The sequence below is a fragment of the Oryctolagus cuniculus genome, chromosome 15 (genome assembly GCF_964237555.1).
Source record: "Oryctolagus cuniculus chromosome 15, mOryCun1.1, whole genome shotgun sequence".
In the NCBI taxonomy this organism is placed as follows: Eukaryota; Metazoa; Chordata; class Mammalia; order Lagomorpha; family Leporidae; genus Oryctolagus; species Oryctolagus cuniculus.
In genome coordinates this window covers 76,552,859-76,569,528 of record NC_091446.1, presented here as the reverse complement: position 1 = coordinate 76,569,528, position 16,670 = coordinate 76,552,859, and the positions used below count along the sequence as shown (strand labels likewise).

Sequence of the window (16,670 nt, the reverse complement as noted above, 5' to 3'; positions counted from 1 at the left end):
ATGAGTTAGAAGAAATGCAAGAAGCAGATCTCAAAAAATGATAAGAACATTAAGAAGTTCTCAAAAACAAATTCTTGAACTACAGAAATCCTTAATGGACAAGACAGAAAATCTCTCTCATGAAAATGAAATATTAAGGAGGAATCAAAATGAAACGAAACAACTAGTACAACAGGAAACTGTGATAGTGACTGAAGTGAAGAATTCAATAGATCAAATGAAAAACACAATAGAGAGCCTTACAAACAGAATGGGTGAAGCAGAAGAGAGAATATAGGACTTAGAAGACAGAGAACAGGAAAGGATACAGTCAGACCAAAGAAAAGAAGAGGAAATTAGAAATCTAAAACATATTGTCGGGAATCTTCAGGATACTATTAAAAAACCCAACATTTGGGTTCTAGGACTTCCTGAAGGCATGGAGAGGGAGAAAGGATTAGAAGGCCTTTTTAGTGAGATATTAGCAGAAAATTTCCCGGGTTTGGAGAAGGACAGAGACATCCTAGTACAGGAAGCTCACAGAACCCCTAATAAACACGACCAAAAGAGATCCTCACCACGACACGTTGTAATTAAACTCTCCACAGTGAAACATAAAGAAAAGATCCTAAAATGTGCAAGAGAGAAACGTCAGATTACTCTCAGAGGATCTCCCATCAGACTCACAGCTGACTTCTCAGCAGAAACTCTACAAGCTAGGAGGGAATGGCGAGATATAGCCCAGGTACTAAGAGAGAACAACTGCCAGCCCAGAATATTATATCCTGCAAAGCTATCGTTTGTGAATGAAGGTGAAATAAAGACTTTTCATAGCAAACAGAAATTGAAAGAATTTGTCGCCACTCGTCCAGCCCTGCAACAGATGCTTAAAGATGTGTTGCACACAGAAACACAGAAACACGGTCATCAATATGAAAGAAGGTAAAGGAAGGAAACCTCACAGCAAAAGATCACAGGGAATTCAAAGCATATATTAGAACTTATCTTTGGCAAATGGCAGGGCAAAGTTACCACTTTTCATTAGTCACATTGAAAGTTAATGGCCTGAACTGTCCAGTTAAAAGACATCGATTGGCTGATTGGGTTAAGGAACAAAACCCATCTATTTGCTGCTTACAAGAAACACATCTTTCCAACAAAGATCCATACAGACTGAAAGTGAAAGGCTGGAAAAAGATATACCATGCCAACAGAAATGAAAAAAGAGCAGGCGTAGCCATCTTAATATCGGACAACATAAACTTTACCACAAAAACTGTTAAGAGAGACAAAGAGGGGCACTATATAATGATTAAGGGATCAATTCAACAGGAAGATATAACAAATATCAATGTATATGCACCTAACTACAGGGCACCAGTTTATCTAAAATATTTGTTAAGAGACTTAAAGGGAGACTTAGACCCCAATACAATAGTACTGGGGGACTTCAATACTCCATTCTCAGAAATAGACAGATCAACAGGACAGAAGATCAACAAGGATACAGTAGATTTAAACGACACTATAGCCCAAATGAATCTCACAGATATATACAGAAGTTTCAATCCTACAGCTAAAGATTTTACATTCTTCTCAGCAGTACATGGAACCTTCTCTAGGATTGACCACATACTAGGCCATAAAGCAAGTCTCAGCAAATTCAAAAGAATTAGAATCATACCATGCAGCTTCTCAGACCATAAAGGAATGAAGTTGGAAATTAGCAACTCAGGAATCCCTAGAGCATACGCAAACACATGGAGATTGAACAACATGCTCCTGAATGAACAATGGATCATAGAAGAAATCAAAAGAGAAATAAAAAATTTTCTGGAAGTAAATGAGGATAACAGCACAACATACCAAAACTTATGGGATGCAGCAAAAGCAGTGTTAAGAGGAAAGTTTATATCAATAGGTGCCTACATCAAGAAATTGGAAAGGCACCAAATAGATGAGCTTTCTATTCACCTCAAGGATCTAGAAAACCTACAGCAAACCAGACCCAAATCTAGTAGGAGAAGAGAAACAATTAAAATCAGAGAAAAAATTAACAGGATTGAATCAAAAAAAAACATTACAAAAAATCAGCCAAACGAGGAGCTGGTTTTTTGAAAAAATAAACAAAATTGACACCCCATTGGCCCAACTAACTAAAAAAAGAAGAGAAAAGACCCAAATCAATAAAATCAGAGATGAAAAAGGAAATGTAACAACAGACACCACAGAAATAAAAAGAATCATCAGAAATTACTACAAGGACTTGTATGCCAGCAAACAGGGAAACCTATCAGAAATGGATAGATTCCTGGACACATGCAACCTACCTAAATTGAACCAGGAAGACATAGAAAACATAAACAGACCCATAACTGAGACAGAAATTGAAACAGTAATAAAGGCCCTCCCAACAAAGAAAAGCCCAGGACCAGATGGATTCACTGCTGAATTCTACCAGACATTTAAGGAAGAACTAACTCCAATTCTTCTCAAACTATTCAGAACAATCGAAGAAGAGGGAATCCTCCCAAATTCTTTGTATGAAGCCAGCATCACCTTAATTCCTAAACCGGAAAAAGATGCAGCACTGAAAGAGAATTACAGACCAATATCCCTGATGAACATAGATGCAAAAATCCTCAATAAAATTATCGCCAATAGAATGCAACAACACATCAGAAAGATCATCCACCCAGACCAAGTGGGATTTAGCCCTGGTATGCAGGGATGGTTTAATGTGCGCAAGACAATCAATGTGATACACCACATTAACAGACTGCAGAAGAAAAACCATATGATTATCTCAATAGATGCCGAGAAAGCATTTGATAAAATACAACACCCGTTCATGATGAAAACTCTAAGCAAACTGGGTTTGGAAGGAACATTCCTCAATACAATCAAAGCAATCTATGAAAAACCCACAGCCAACATCCTATTGAATGGGGAAAAGTTGGAAGCATTTCCACTGAGATCTGGTACCAGACAAGGATGCCCACTCTCACCACTGCTATTCAATATAGTTCTGGAGGTTCTAGCCAGAGCTATTAGGCAAGAAAAAGAAATTAAAGGGATACAAATTGGGAAGGAAGAACTCAAACTATCCCTCTTTGCAGATGACATGATTCTTTATTTAGGGGACCCAAAGAACTCTACTAAGAGACTATTGGAACTCATAGAAGAGTTTGGCAAAGTAGCAGGGTATAAAATCAATGCACAAAAATCAACAGCCTTTGTATACACAGACAATGCCATGGCTGAAGAAGAACTTCTAAGATCAATCCCATTCACAATAGCTACAAAAACAATCAAATACCTTGGAATAAAGTTAACCAAGGATGTTAAAGATCTCTACGATGAAAATTACAAAACCTTAAAGAAAGAAATAGAAGAGGATACCAAAAAATGGAAAAATCTTCCATGCTCATGGATTGGAAGAATCAATATCATCAAAATGTCCATTCTCCCAAAAGCAATTTATAGATTCAATGCAATACCAATCAAGATACCGAAGACCTTCTTCTCAGATCTGGAAAAAATGGTGCTGAAATTTATATGGAGGCACAAGAGACCTCAAATAGCTAAAGAAATCTTGTACCACAAAAACAAAGCCGGAGGCATCACAATACCAGATTTCAGGACATACTACAGGGCAGTTGTAATCAAAACAGCATGGTACTGGTACAGAAACAGATGGATAGACCAATGGAACAGAATTGAAACACCAGAAATCAACCCAAACATCTACAGCCAACTTATATTTGATCAAGGATCTAAAACTAATTCCTGGAGCAAGGACAGTCTATTCAATAAATGGTGCTGGGAAAATTGGATTTCCACGTGCAGAATCATAAAGCAAGACCCCTACCTTACACCTTACACAAAAATCCACTCAACATGGATTAAAGACCTAAATCTATGACCTGACACCATCAAGTTACTAGAGAACATTGGAGAAACCCTTCAAGATATTGGCACAGGCAAAGAGTTTCTGGAAAAGACCCAGGAGGCACAGGCAGTCAAAGCCAAAATCAACTATTGGGATTGCATCAAATTGAGAAGTTTCTGTACTGCAAAAGAAACAGTCAGGAGAGTGAAGAGACAACCGACAGAATGGGAAAAAATATTTGCAAACTATGCAACAGATAAAGGGTTAATAACCAGAATCTACAAAGAGATCAAGAAACTCCACAACATCAAAACAAACAACCCACTTAAGAGATGGGCCAAGGACCTCAATAGACATTTTTCAAAAGAGGAAATCCAAATGGCCAACAGACACATGAAAAAATGTTCAAGGTCATTAGCAATCAGGGAAATGCAAATCAAAACCACAATGAGGTTTTACCTCACCCCGGTTAGAATGGCTCACATACAGAAATCTACCAACAACAGATGCTGGCGAGGATGTGGGGAAAAAGGGACACTAACCCACTGTTGGTGGGAATGCAAACTGGTCAAGCCACTATGGAAGTCAGTCTGGAGATTCCTCAGAAACCTGAAGATAACCCTACCATTCGACCCAGCCATCCCACTCCTTGGAATTTACCCAAAGGAATTTAAATTGGCAAACAAAAACGCGGTCTGCACCCTAATGTTTATTGCAGCTCAATTCACAATAGCTAAGACCTGGAACCAACCTAAATGCCCATCAACGGTAGACTGGATAAAGAAATTATGGGATATGTACTCTTTAGAATACTATACCGCAGTAAGAAAGAACGAAATCCAGTCATTTGCAACAAAATGGAGGAATCTGAAACACATCATGCTGAGTGAAATAAGCCAGTCCCAAAGGGACAAATACCATATGTTCGCCCTGATCGGTGACAACCGACTGAACACCAAAAAGGAAACCTGTTGAAGTGAAATGGACACTATGGGAAACGGTGACTTGATCAGCATAGCCCTGACTGTTAATGAACAACTTAATACATTATCCCTCTTAGTAGTTATTTTTTGTCTGTTCTACTTAATATGACTGGTTTAATTCTGTAATTAATACACAGTTATTCTTAAGTGTTGAAATTTAACTGAAATGTGATCCCTGTTAAACATAAGAGTAGGAATAAGAGAGGGAAGAGATGTACAATTTGGGACATGCTCAAACTGACTTGCCCCAAATGGTAGAGTTAGAAACATACCAGGGGACTCCAATTTAATCCCATCAAGGTGGCATGTACCAATGCCATCTCACCAGTCCAAGTGATCAATCTTAGTTCACAATTGATCATAATGAAAGGACTAAGAGTCAAAGGGAGCACATAAACAAGTCTAGTACCTGCTAATACTAACCGATAGAATAAATAAAGGGGAGAGTGATCCAACATGGGAAGCGAGATACTCAGCAGACTCATAGAATGGCGGATGTCCTAAACAGCACTCTGGCCTCAGAATCAGCCCTAAAGGCATTCGGATCTGGCTGAAAAGCCCATGAGAGTATTTCAGGCATGGAAAGCCAAGACACTCTGGCAAAAAAAAAAAAAAAAAAAAAAAAAAAAAAAAAAAAAACCCTAAATGAAAGATCTCTGTGAGTGAGATCCCAGTGGAAAGAACAGGTCTTCAAAGAAGGAGGTACCTTTCTCTGAAGGGAGGAGAGAACCTCCACTTTGACTATGACCTTGTCTAAACAAGATAAGAATCGGTGAACTCAAAAGGCTTCCATAGCCTTGGAAACTCATGACTGGTGCATAGGGAGATTACTGATGTCATAAACAGGAGTGTCAATTTGTAAAGTCAACAACAGGAGTCACTGTGCACTTACTCCTCATGTAGGATCTCTGTCCTTAATGTGCTGTACATTGAGACTTAATGCTATAATGAGTACTCAAACAGTATATTTCGCTTTGTGTTTCTATGGGGGTGCAAACTGTTGAAATCTTTACTTAATGTATACTAAACCGATCTTCTGTAAAAAAAAAAAAAGAAATTATCAATTCCCAACTTGACACTCACTGGGATTAAACATGACAATAGGTCTGATCTGATTTCATCATCATTTAAAAAATCATCTATTATTTTTCACTTTATGTTTGTGTGGGAGCTAACTGTTGAAATCTTTACTTAATGTATGCTAAACTGATCTTCTGTATATAAAGAGAATCGAAAATGAATCCTCATGTGAATGGAAGGGGAGAGGGAGTGGGAAAGGGGAGGGATGCGGGTGGGAGAGATGTTATGGGGGGGAAGCCATTGTAATCCATAAGCCGTACTTTGCAAATTTATATTCATTAAATAAAAGTTAAAAAAAAAAACTGAACTCATCAAAGCAGAGACCAGAATGGTGGCTGAAGGAAATGTGAGGTTTTGGTGCAAGGTAGAAAAGTTTCAGTTACATAGGATGAGTAAGTTGTGAAGGTCTAAGCACTGGTGGTACTCATTAGCAATGCTATAGGTATAGCTGGAATTTTTAACTAAGAAGCTAAGATCTTATATGTTCTCACCACACACGCACATGATGGCCATGTGAAGTGATGGCTATGTTTTCCTTGTCTGTGGTCATCATTTCATAATGTATTGTGTCGTATGGCACACACACACACATATGCAGTATATCCATTAGAGGATTGCATTTTCTTTCTTTCTTTCTTTCTTTCTTTCTTTCTTTCTTTCTTTCTTTTTCAGGCAGAGTTAGACAGAGAGAGAGAGACAGAGAGAAAGGTCTTCCTTTTCCGTTGGTTCACCCCCGAAATGGCTGCTATGGCTGGTGCGCTGCAGCTGGCATGCTGCGGCCGGCATCCAAAGCCAGGAGCCAGGTGCTTCCTCCTGGTCTCCCATGCGGGTGCAGGGCCCAAGGAGTTAAGCCATCCTCCACTGCCTTCCCGGGCCACAGCACAGAGCTGGACTGGAAGAGGAGCAACCGGGACAGAATCCGGCGCCCCAACCAGGACTAGAACCCAGGGTACCAGCGCTGCAGGCAGAGGATTAGCTTAGTGAACCACGGTGTAGGCCAGAGAATTGCATTTTCAACAAGTGATGCTCAAGGAACTGGACAAATGAGAGAAAGAGAGAGAGAGAGAGAGAGAGAGGCTTCAACCTAAACCTAAGCCTCAAACTTTATATAAAACTAATTGTTTGCTGAATTGTAAAACTGCAAAAATTCAAAAGATTTAGGTGGAAGGAGAAAACACAAGACAATCTTCAGAGTCTCTGGCTAAGCAAAGATTTGACACCAAAAGCAGGATCCATAAAAAAAAAAGTTTCTAAATTTAACCTTATCAAAATTAAAACCTCTTCTCTATGTAAAGATTCTGTTAAAGGGTTGAAAAGACCCCTTAGAATGGTAGGACTTATTTGCAAATCACTTACTTGACAACGCATATCTAAACTGCATAAAAAGCTTTCCAAATTCAAACAGTAAAAATCAATCACTCTCATTGGAAAATGAACAAAAGACAAAAGCAGCTATTTCCCTGAACAGGATGCACAGATAGGGAATGAGCACAGGAAATGGTCTCTACTTCATGAATCCTTAGGGAGATGCAAAATGAGACCCACACAAGACAGCTCTGCACACTACCAGCATGGTCAAAGGAAAGACAGTTACACACCAGGTGCTGGCAGAGATGCAGAGAAGCTGGACCACTCCCCCACTGCTGGCAGAAATGTAAAATGGTGTGGCCGCTGTGGAAGGCAGTTGGATAGTTTAAAAAAAAAAAAAAACTCAACATGTAATTACCATATGACCCCGCAATTGCACTCTTGCATATTTATCACATGTAAATGAAAACTTATGTTCACGCAAAAATGTGCACCCAAATGTTCATACCAGCTTTATTCATAATTACCAAGAACTGGAAACAACCCATATGTCCTTCAATGGGTGACTAAACAAACTGTAGTACACAGGATGCCACTCATCAATACAAAGCAATGAACTATTAATACATACAATAAGCTGGATAAATGTACGAGATTATGCTGAAGGAGCTAAAGCCAAAAGATATGACCCATTTGTATAACATGATTGGAAGCATAAAATTTTATAATTAGAGGGCAATTAGAGATTGCCATGATTAGGGATGGAAAGAGAGGGCAAGAACTAGGAAGAGGCAAGTATGGTTATCACGGGATGACACAAGGGATTCCTGTTGTGATAGGACTGCTCAGTGTCTGTACTGTGGAGGTGGCTACTCACCAAATGCACACAGAGACCAAATGCATACAGAGGCACAGAGACACACAGAAAGACACAAAGAACCAAATGCATACATACACACACAGAGAGACACAGAATCAAATGCACACATACACACAGACATACAGACCAAAATGCACACACACAGACACAGATGCATACAGGAGGGGAAGGCTGAATAAAATCCATCAATTCTATCAATGTCAGTACGCTGCCTGTGGTACAATACTAACTTTTCAAAATATTTCCACTGGGTGAGACTGGGTAAAGGACACTGGAAGACCGTCATATTGTCTCTTAAAATTGCACGCAAATCTACAATTGTCTCAGTCAATGTCAGTTTAATACAGACACTAGATAATATCATACTTAACCTTGAACCCTGATCAAGGAGTCTGAACTCTTTGAGAAGCTCATTGAGTGTGGCTGGTTTGAGGACAGCCACGATGCAGAGTGGATGTGATAACAGAGCGGGATGGATTACAGAGGCTACTGAAGGCAGAGACTCAGAAAATCCCAGCTGGGGCTCAAATGAGGGGTCATATGGAAGCCCACAGAGAGTGCAGTGAGTGTGGAATAGATCTGTGAGGCGGCCACGTCAGCAATCACATTCTCGATGTGCATTTCCGAGTCTGATCGTAAAATAAAAGCATTTCCAAGAGGCATCCATCCATCCTGAACTCATTCTTCTAGGCCATCATTTTAACATTTTGTAAAAATGAAGACAGCCTTTGAGTCCTTGGTTTCAATAATTTTTAAAGGTTTCATTTATGTATTTTCATTTTATTTAAAAGGCAGAGAGAGGTGGGCGATGAAGGGCAGGGATCCTCCATCTGCTGGTTCACTCCTACAATGCCCACAGTAACTGAGTCTGGAACAGGCCAAAGCCTGGAGCCTGGAACTCAATCCAGATCTCCCATGTGGGTGGCAGAGACCCAAGTGCCTGAGCCATTATTACCTGCTGCCTCCCAGGGTGTGTGTAAGTTAGCAGAAAGCTGAAACCAGAAGTGGAGCCAGCGCCGGCGCCGCGGCTCACTAGGCTAATCCTCCGCCTAGCGGCGCCGGCACACCGGGTTCTAGTCCTGGTTGGGGCGCCGGATTCTGTCCCGCTTGCCCCTCTTCCAGGCCAGCCCTCTGCTGTGGCCAGGGAGTGCAGTGGAGGATGGCCCAGGTGCTTGGGCCCTGCACCCCATGGGAGACCAGGAAAAGCACCTGGCTCCTGGCTCCTGCCATCGGATCAGCGCGGTGCGCCGGCCGCAGCGCGCCGGCCACAGCGGCCATTGGAGGGTGAACCAACGGCAAAGGAAGACCTTTCTCTCTGTCTCTCTCTCTCTCACTGTCCACTCTGCCTGTCAAAAAAAAAAAAAAAAAAAAAAGAAGTGGAGCCAGGACTCAAACTCGGGCTCCTCAATATGGGATGTGGGCATCCCAACAGCATCCTAACCTCTTTGCCAAATGCCTGCCCTGGTTTCAAAAATTGTTGAAATGTAAGTGGAATAAGTTTTCTATTCTTTGTGATAATTGGCATGTTTTAAATCACTTTAAGGTATTTGAAGATTTGAAAAATATTAGACTTGTGACTTAAATTAATTTTAACTAAACATTGATAAAATTTGCTTAAATGTCTGCGAACAAGTTTAAATGTCAGAGGAAATTTAATTTGTTAATCTTAATGTTTGATTTGTTGACTTTTGTAAGCAGCATTCAAAGTTCAAAGACATGAATTTATACATTTATGCAATTGTACAGGAAACAAAATACAACAAGAATGAAGCTCTTCTCTTGGCATGAAAGATTTTAGTTATCTGACTGCAGATCCAGGATCTGAGTCTCTCTGTGCCCTCAGGTTCTATCCACAACACCTGAGAGCCCTGACAGGTTTGTACCATGTCTTACATCACTCTAGATCTAGAAGAAGGAACAGGCTTACCTTATGGGGTTGTCCATCCTGGACACTGTGAGGAAGGCAGCAAGGTTGGCTGTGTAGGAGGAGCACACGATGAGGGTGAAGAGCCACCAACTGCCCATCACGATGCGCATCGCCATGGAGTTCACGGAAGATTCACCACCTGCGGAAGGCAGGCAGGGTGAACTGGCCAGTGGGGGTGGGGGATGGGAGCTTCACTCCCTTCCCCAGAGACCTGCTCTGCCCTGTGGCCAGGCCAGGGGACCAGGGAAGGGACTGCCCACTGCGTGAGGGGAGCTTTGCTGGTAGCAGCCAAGACGTCTACAGCTACTGACCTTGGAACAGGATGGAGGACCACAGAACACGCAGGAGTCCAGACGGGCCGTGCAGGGATAAGAAGCGTGCCACAACACCGGGGACAGAATTCTGAATGCCAAAACCTTCTCACCGAGGTGAGAACTCCTAGGGCAGCATCCCCTCTGATTCCAAAGCCACGCAGAGTAGACTCAGAGATTTTGTAAATACAGGCTGTCTACCCAGAGGGTTCCAGAGCTTTCTTTTCAACCAAGGAATAAGATGTACCATACGACTTCTATTAATATTCAACCCTCACTAGAAGACTTTTTCTCCAGGATTCTCAGAAATCATTGCAAGTAACTTTCAGGGAGAAGCTGCCTCTTTCAGGCCAATTATTTCTCCTTGGTCCCTTAGGTGGTAGCAGAGGAAAGCTCCTCACTGCCCACCTATTCTCCTTATATAACCTTGAAAAGCTTTCACTAGGGTAAAAACAGGACCACGACTCACATTAGGAACTTTGCAATTTGTCCTTTTCCACCCCAAATTGCACGGTGCAGAACCCTCAAGCAGAGGAGAATGCCTAGCAGACTGCAGTACAATTGGGATTATTTTCCCCCATTATGACTGCAAATTTAAACCAGATGCAGGGTTTCTCCTGACAACCTCATGTGCCTAGCAATCAAAGGTGGGAGAGGAGAGACGCTCAAGGCAGAACTCCAAAGTTAATTTTACCTAACGGGGAGAATCAGGATCTGAAGTTGAGTTCTTTGTCATCATTTTATTCTGTTTCAATCTGATATCACATAGAGAAATTGGGGCAGTGTGATATTAGGACTGTGTTAGAGATGAAATCAAATTGCATTTAAAATGACTGGGTGAAGTCATTTCTAAGAACACTGCCCACAGGGAAAAGTCCTTCCAGGTCCTCAGGGTTAACCAAGGCCAGGAGACAGGCAGGTACCTTGCTGCACGAAGGCTCCGTACACGATCCAGATGGCGCTGTGCAGGGTGGCAGAGGCGGAAGGTCGCGGCTGGGTGGCACTCTGTGCCCTCACAGCCTGGATCCGGTTCAGCACAAAGATGAGCACCCCCACCACAGGGATGGCGGCGGCGATGCAGGCCCACACCGCGAAGTCAAAGGGCGCGAACAGGGAGAAGATGCTGATCTTCTCCTCGGGCTTCTTCATGAGGATCCCCACTGAGTAGTCCATGTACCGCTTGCTGAAGTCCACGACGCTCTCCCTCTCGGGGGTGATGGTGATGGCGGAGATGGCCACGTCTGCTCTCTGAAAGGCAAACCAGCTCCTCAGTCCACGCACCCCCGCCCCTCCAGGGCTTCTGTGCAGAGGAAGCGGATTTGAGGGTTGACACCCTGTGGCTCTGCACCCTGTAAAGTCAAGTCCAACACTGCTGTCTGCTGTTGCCTCTCCTCTCTTCTTCCAGGGTTATCCAAATTTCCCCTGGACAGCAGGGCCAGTCTCCACAACACCATCACCCCATCGATCCCTCTCTTTTCTAAAAGATTTCAGCAATTAGATGGTGAGCTGTTCAACCATGGTGAACTCCACTAACATTTGGGGCCCGGATTGTTTTATATGCAGAGTAAAACTCCCTAGGAATAAAGGGTCATCTACTGGTTTATGTCTCCCTCCATTCCCTATCTCACGGCCTACAGACACATGAGCTGGTTTTTCTTGTACCCAAGCCATACTGCGAAGGGTTGCTCTGCACATGCCCTACGGTGACCTCAAAATGTCCCCCAAGAGTTCTGCTTCCAAAAATGGCTTCATTTTAAAAACAGACAAATGCTCCAGTAGTATGGACCTGGACTGGAGATGAGGCTGCCATGTCTGGGAGAGGTTAGGAGCCTCACTGCCTAGAGAGAGGGAGATGGGCTATATGGTCTAGTTTGCTGTGGCTGTTAGAGTGCTGAGAGGCATGGTCATCACTTTGATCTTGGCTCTGGGACCTCCAGGTAGGAGGCATCAGCAGTGATTATGGTGTGTTTTTGAACAGCCAATCCTGACCACCGGTTTGACCCATGTGTCAAAGTGGGGGAAAGGATTTTATAAGATTGAATGTATGGCTTGGAAGTGCAGATAAACTGACATCCAACACCATCTAAAGTACAGAGGACACAAGATGTGGGAGAGGACTTTGTTCAAGCACTCCTCTTACACTTGTCACATCTTTCATCTCTGGTTCTTGCCTTTCTTCCCAGAAACCCAATATCCAGTTGTTGCTTTTAGGGTTGGGAGAGTTTGGAGCATATTTAAGGGTAGGTTTATACTCTAGTGTACGTAAGGTCTACAGGACACACTAGCGAATCAACTCATGACAGAGGTGGAGGGGTTGACCAGTGACAGGAGAGAGACACTCCCCCCACAGCAGGACAGGGCAGGCAATACTTGCCTATGGAGGGGAGGGCAGATGCCAGCAGGTATGTATTTTATAAGGAGTAAAAATTAATTTCATGACCAGAAGTCTCAATTTCTTTCCCCCAATATAAGAGGAGGATGGAGGCTCATTAGGGAGCTCTAGGAGAAAGGGAAACTTTGGAAGACGTCTTTGAGGGATGTGGCCAAGGGGACCCACAAAGGGTAAGCTTGGGGGTTGCGTTGCACAGAGGCCCAGCTGAGGCTAGAGAGCAAAGCTCAGACCCTCATCTGAACAGATTCATCATTTTCTTCTCTACTTGCGTGCAGCAGCCTGGCTATCAGAGTTAAGAAGGCCAAGAACAGAACCAATTCAGGGCTTGGATGCAACAGGACATCAGGAGCATGGGTGCATGAGGGATGAAAGGAAGAGAGGCTCTCTCTGTGTGGTCAGCCACAGAGGATGTACCAGGCAGGGGAGGCTGCAGTGCCAGGTGGGCACAGAAACATCTGAGCAGGATAGACTCAAATGCACGGGCTAAGTGGGAAGAGCCAGAGGCAAGAGACCATATATTGCATGAGTGCATTTGTATGAAATGTCACAACTGCAACTCAGCAGAGATGGAAAGTAGATTAGTGGTTGCCTTGGGCTGGGGGCGGGAATGGCAGTAACTGTAGATCGGTAGGGGAGCCCGCAGTGGGATTATAGCAGAGCTCTCAAAGTAGATTACAGAGAGGGCTTCACACTCAGTACAGTTACTCAAATCATTGCATTGACATCTAAAATGGCTAACTTACATAGTATCTGAAATTCCCCACAATAAATTTGTTTCTCAAAAAAGATAAAGGGAAATTGCAGTGATCCCAGGCCTAGTGCCTACCTTGATACCTTTAAAAAGCAAAGAGCCTGTGTCTGGGGAGTAAAGACCCCAAAGAGGTCAAAGCAGAACAAGCTGTGGTCCAGGCTGGGGAGGGCGGGCATGACAGTTATGGTGACTAATGTGAGATACTAGCAACATGCATGGGTGCAGGGAGTCTACACACTGGGAGTCAAGGGCTGTCCACAGCACAGTACACAATTGTCAACATGTGTGTGTCAAAAGTAAGAATGAGGCCGGTGCCGTAGCTCACTAGGCTAATCCTCCGCCTTGCGGCACCGGCACACTGGGTTCTAGTCCCGGTCGGGGCGCCGGATTCTGTCCCGGTTGCCCCTCTTCCAGGCCAGCTCTTTGCTGTGGCCAGGGAGTACAGTGGAGGATGGCCCAAGTGCTTGGGCCCTGCACCCCATGGGAGACCAGGACAAGTACCCGGCTCCTGCCATCGGATCAGTGCGGTGCGCTGGCCGCAGCACGCTGGCCGCGGCGGCCATTGGAGGGTGAACCAACGGCAAAGGAAGACCTTTCTCTCTGTCTCTCTCTCTCACTGTCCACTCTGCCTGTCAAAAAAAAAAAAGTAAGAATGAGTCCAATACCACTGTTAGAAGTGATGGTGGGGAAATGATTGACAGGTCCCTAGAATCCAGAGGCAAGGCTGGGGGTGAGAGGGACTGGCCTCAAGCCCCGAGTTCCCATGAGGATACAGGTTCTGCAGGAGGGATGAAAGGTAAAGATCTGAGACAAGTATGCAGGGCTGGGGATGTCACACCACAGACACATGGCTATGCAGAACAGTCACATACGCATGTTTACGCAAATGCCAACATGCACGTAACCCGCTATTGTCTCTGGGCAAGAGGAGAAAGGGCACTAGGTCCCTGTTTCAGCACCAGGAAGGGGGATGGGTCTCCTGATGAGAGTGCTACAGGGTAGGCATGGTGGATGGGCTTGGAACAGATGAAAGCAATGGTTAGGGAGGGAGACACAGAGCGCTGGAGGAGGAGAAGGTAACAGAGCAGTCACAGGTGCAGAGGAGGGTAACCAGACTGTTTAGCTGGACCAACAGCATAGTGGGCCAAGTAGTGAGGCCACCCAGGGGCACACCAGGGGGCCCCTTGTCATGAACCAGCTTGTGGGACCTACCTTGCTGATAAGCTCCCCGATCATCCCGTTCCAGGAGGTGTTGTGGAGCTGGTGACCGTACCTGCCATCAGGGGCCTGGTAAATCTCATACTTGAAGCCCAAAGCCTTGGCCAGCGCGTCCAGGACATCGATGGAGAACCCCTTGTAGCGCTTAGGCTGCCCAAGGATGTTCTCAGCCACCATCACGAAAGGCTCTTCCTGGGAACAGCAGAACGAACGATCTTCATTAACACCCATGTCTGGGGTACAGTCGGACAGACCCATCTAGGAATCCTAACTTGAATTGTTAGCATTTACCCAATTTCGACCTGGAGGCTGAACTCCTCTGCCCTTTTCTAAAAGCAGTTTATGGGCAATCAAGGAACAGTGTGCAGGACAATCACCCCAATCAGCAGGTCAACACACAGCCATGCAAATTTACCTGTCCTGTGTGACGTCATCCCAGGCTGTGCCCAAACCCCAGCTCGTAGAATAACAGCCCTCGTTTTCCTACTTTCATTTGTAACACACTCTGTCCTTAGGAAATGCCATAATTTTAGGAGACCTACATAAGACATGTGACACTTCTCATCCAGGATAATAAATGGCAATAAAGATCTGAGATATTAAATTGAGAGAAGACCGTATTTTATCTATCAGCTTGTACTAGAAAATAGATGCTGATGAACCAGCCAAGGTCATGCTATAAGTGAAAGGGTAGGCTCGAATTAAAATCCACAGGTTCTGAGCCCAAAGCTGTGCTGTGTACACACCCACACATTTTGTGCTGTGTCATGTGTGGAGCAGGTGGCTCCCTGGAAGGCAGCCCAGCCTCCCCCTCACACTCCCCTTCCTTCTTGCAGGAAACGGAACAAGAAGGAGCTTTGGGCAAATGGTGACAGAGCCTATATCTCATTAATTTAGTGTTGTTGGGAGAAAAAGATACAAGGCACATTCAGGGTCTGCAGAAACACCAGGGGCTTCTGTGCCTGCTGGAACTGAGGGGAACATCTGGACCATGTCCGACCCAGCTCGTAAGTAAGGGGTAAATCCGAAGTCCCTTAGAAATGCAAAAGTCTATGATCCCAGGGCAATGATGCTGGCCCAAGCAACTAGCAAGTGCGTTTCATCAGGAAGTTTGTGTCATGTGGGCCACCCAGAGTGCTGGGGGCTGAAAGAACTTCCTCCTCCCAGCACCCTTCTGGGGACCCTGGCTGCCCGCACCACTCACCTGAAGACCAGCAGCCAGTTGGTCAAGACCCTGTTGATGCCCAAGGAGCAAAGGAGCGGCAGAGCGCCCTCTTGAGGTCAGCGGTGGATCTGGATGCAGGGCCCCTGCTCTAGAGCAGTTGAGGGACCTCCCTTGGAGTCTTACCCTTTCACAGTTATTTGATTGAAAGGCTCGTTTGCTCCTCAAGATCCCCTTTCTCTCCTAACACAGCCCTAAACAGACAGCAGCCTTAAGCTCCCAGAATATCCCCGTGATCCTACCAAGACAGTCACCACTTTGAGAGTCAGTCCTTGGAGGCGGCTGCCCATGGGCCTCTCCTGTAGGCTGCCATTCAGGCCTTTCTCTGAGTCCCACGTTGCCAGCTGTGGAGGAGAGGGAGTGTGAGACACACACACATGGTACAGGCACCTGTGCATTCCTTAGGAACACGTTTCCTAAACTGGGAACCTGAGTCAGGCAGGGAGGTGGGCAGCAGCCCTGTGGGCTTCCCAGAGACCCAGATCCATCCTGCAGTTGTAAAGGAGAACAGAGAGGTCCATTGCCTCCATCAGCTCACCCAGGCCTCTGGGACTGCGGGTATCCCCAAAATGCAAGCAGTTGGGAAGAGCTTGTCACTAGGACAAATGTTTATGTCCCAATTGTATTCTGTCTGCACACAGAGGCTGTATCACTTTGTCTTCCACAAAGTCTCCTCTTTCTTTAATCACTCCTTTGACTTTCTTGGGCCACAGGGCCTTAAATTAAA

General features: G+C 44.6%; 1 protein-coding gene across 1 annotated transcript in view; it reads right to left on the bottom strand.

The window, feature by feature from the left end:
- Positions 1 to 16,670, bottom strand: part of LOC100350278 (glutamate receptor ionotropic, delta-1) — a 328,379-nt gene that overhangs the window by 126,253 nt on the left and 185,456 nt on the right. Inside the window, exons 5-8 of the mRNA XM_070057980.1 lie at positions 16,186 to 16,287; positions 14,716 to 14,913; positions 11,284 to 11,608; positions 10,050 to 10,188 (exon numbers count right to left, since the gene is read on the bottom strand). Of these exons, the coding sequence (XP_069914081.1) occupies positions 10,050 to 10,188; positions 11,284 to 11,608; positions 14,716 to 14,913; positions 16,186 to 16,287 (764 nt within the window). The remainder of the gene's footprint in view (positions 1 to 10,049; positions 10,189 to 11,283; positions 11,609 to 14,715; positions 14,914 to 16,185; positions 16,288 to 16,670) is intronic.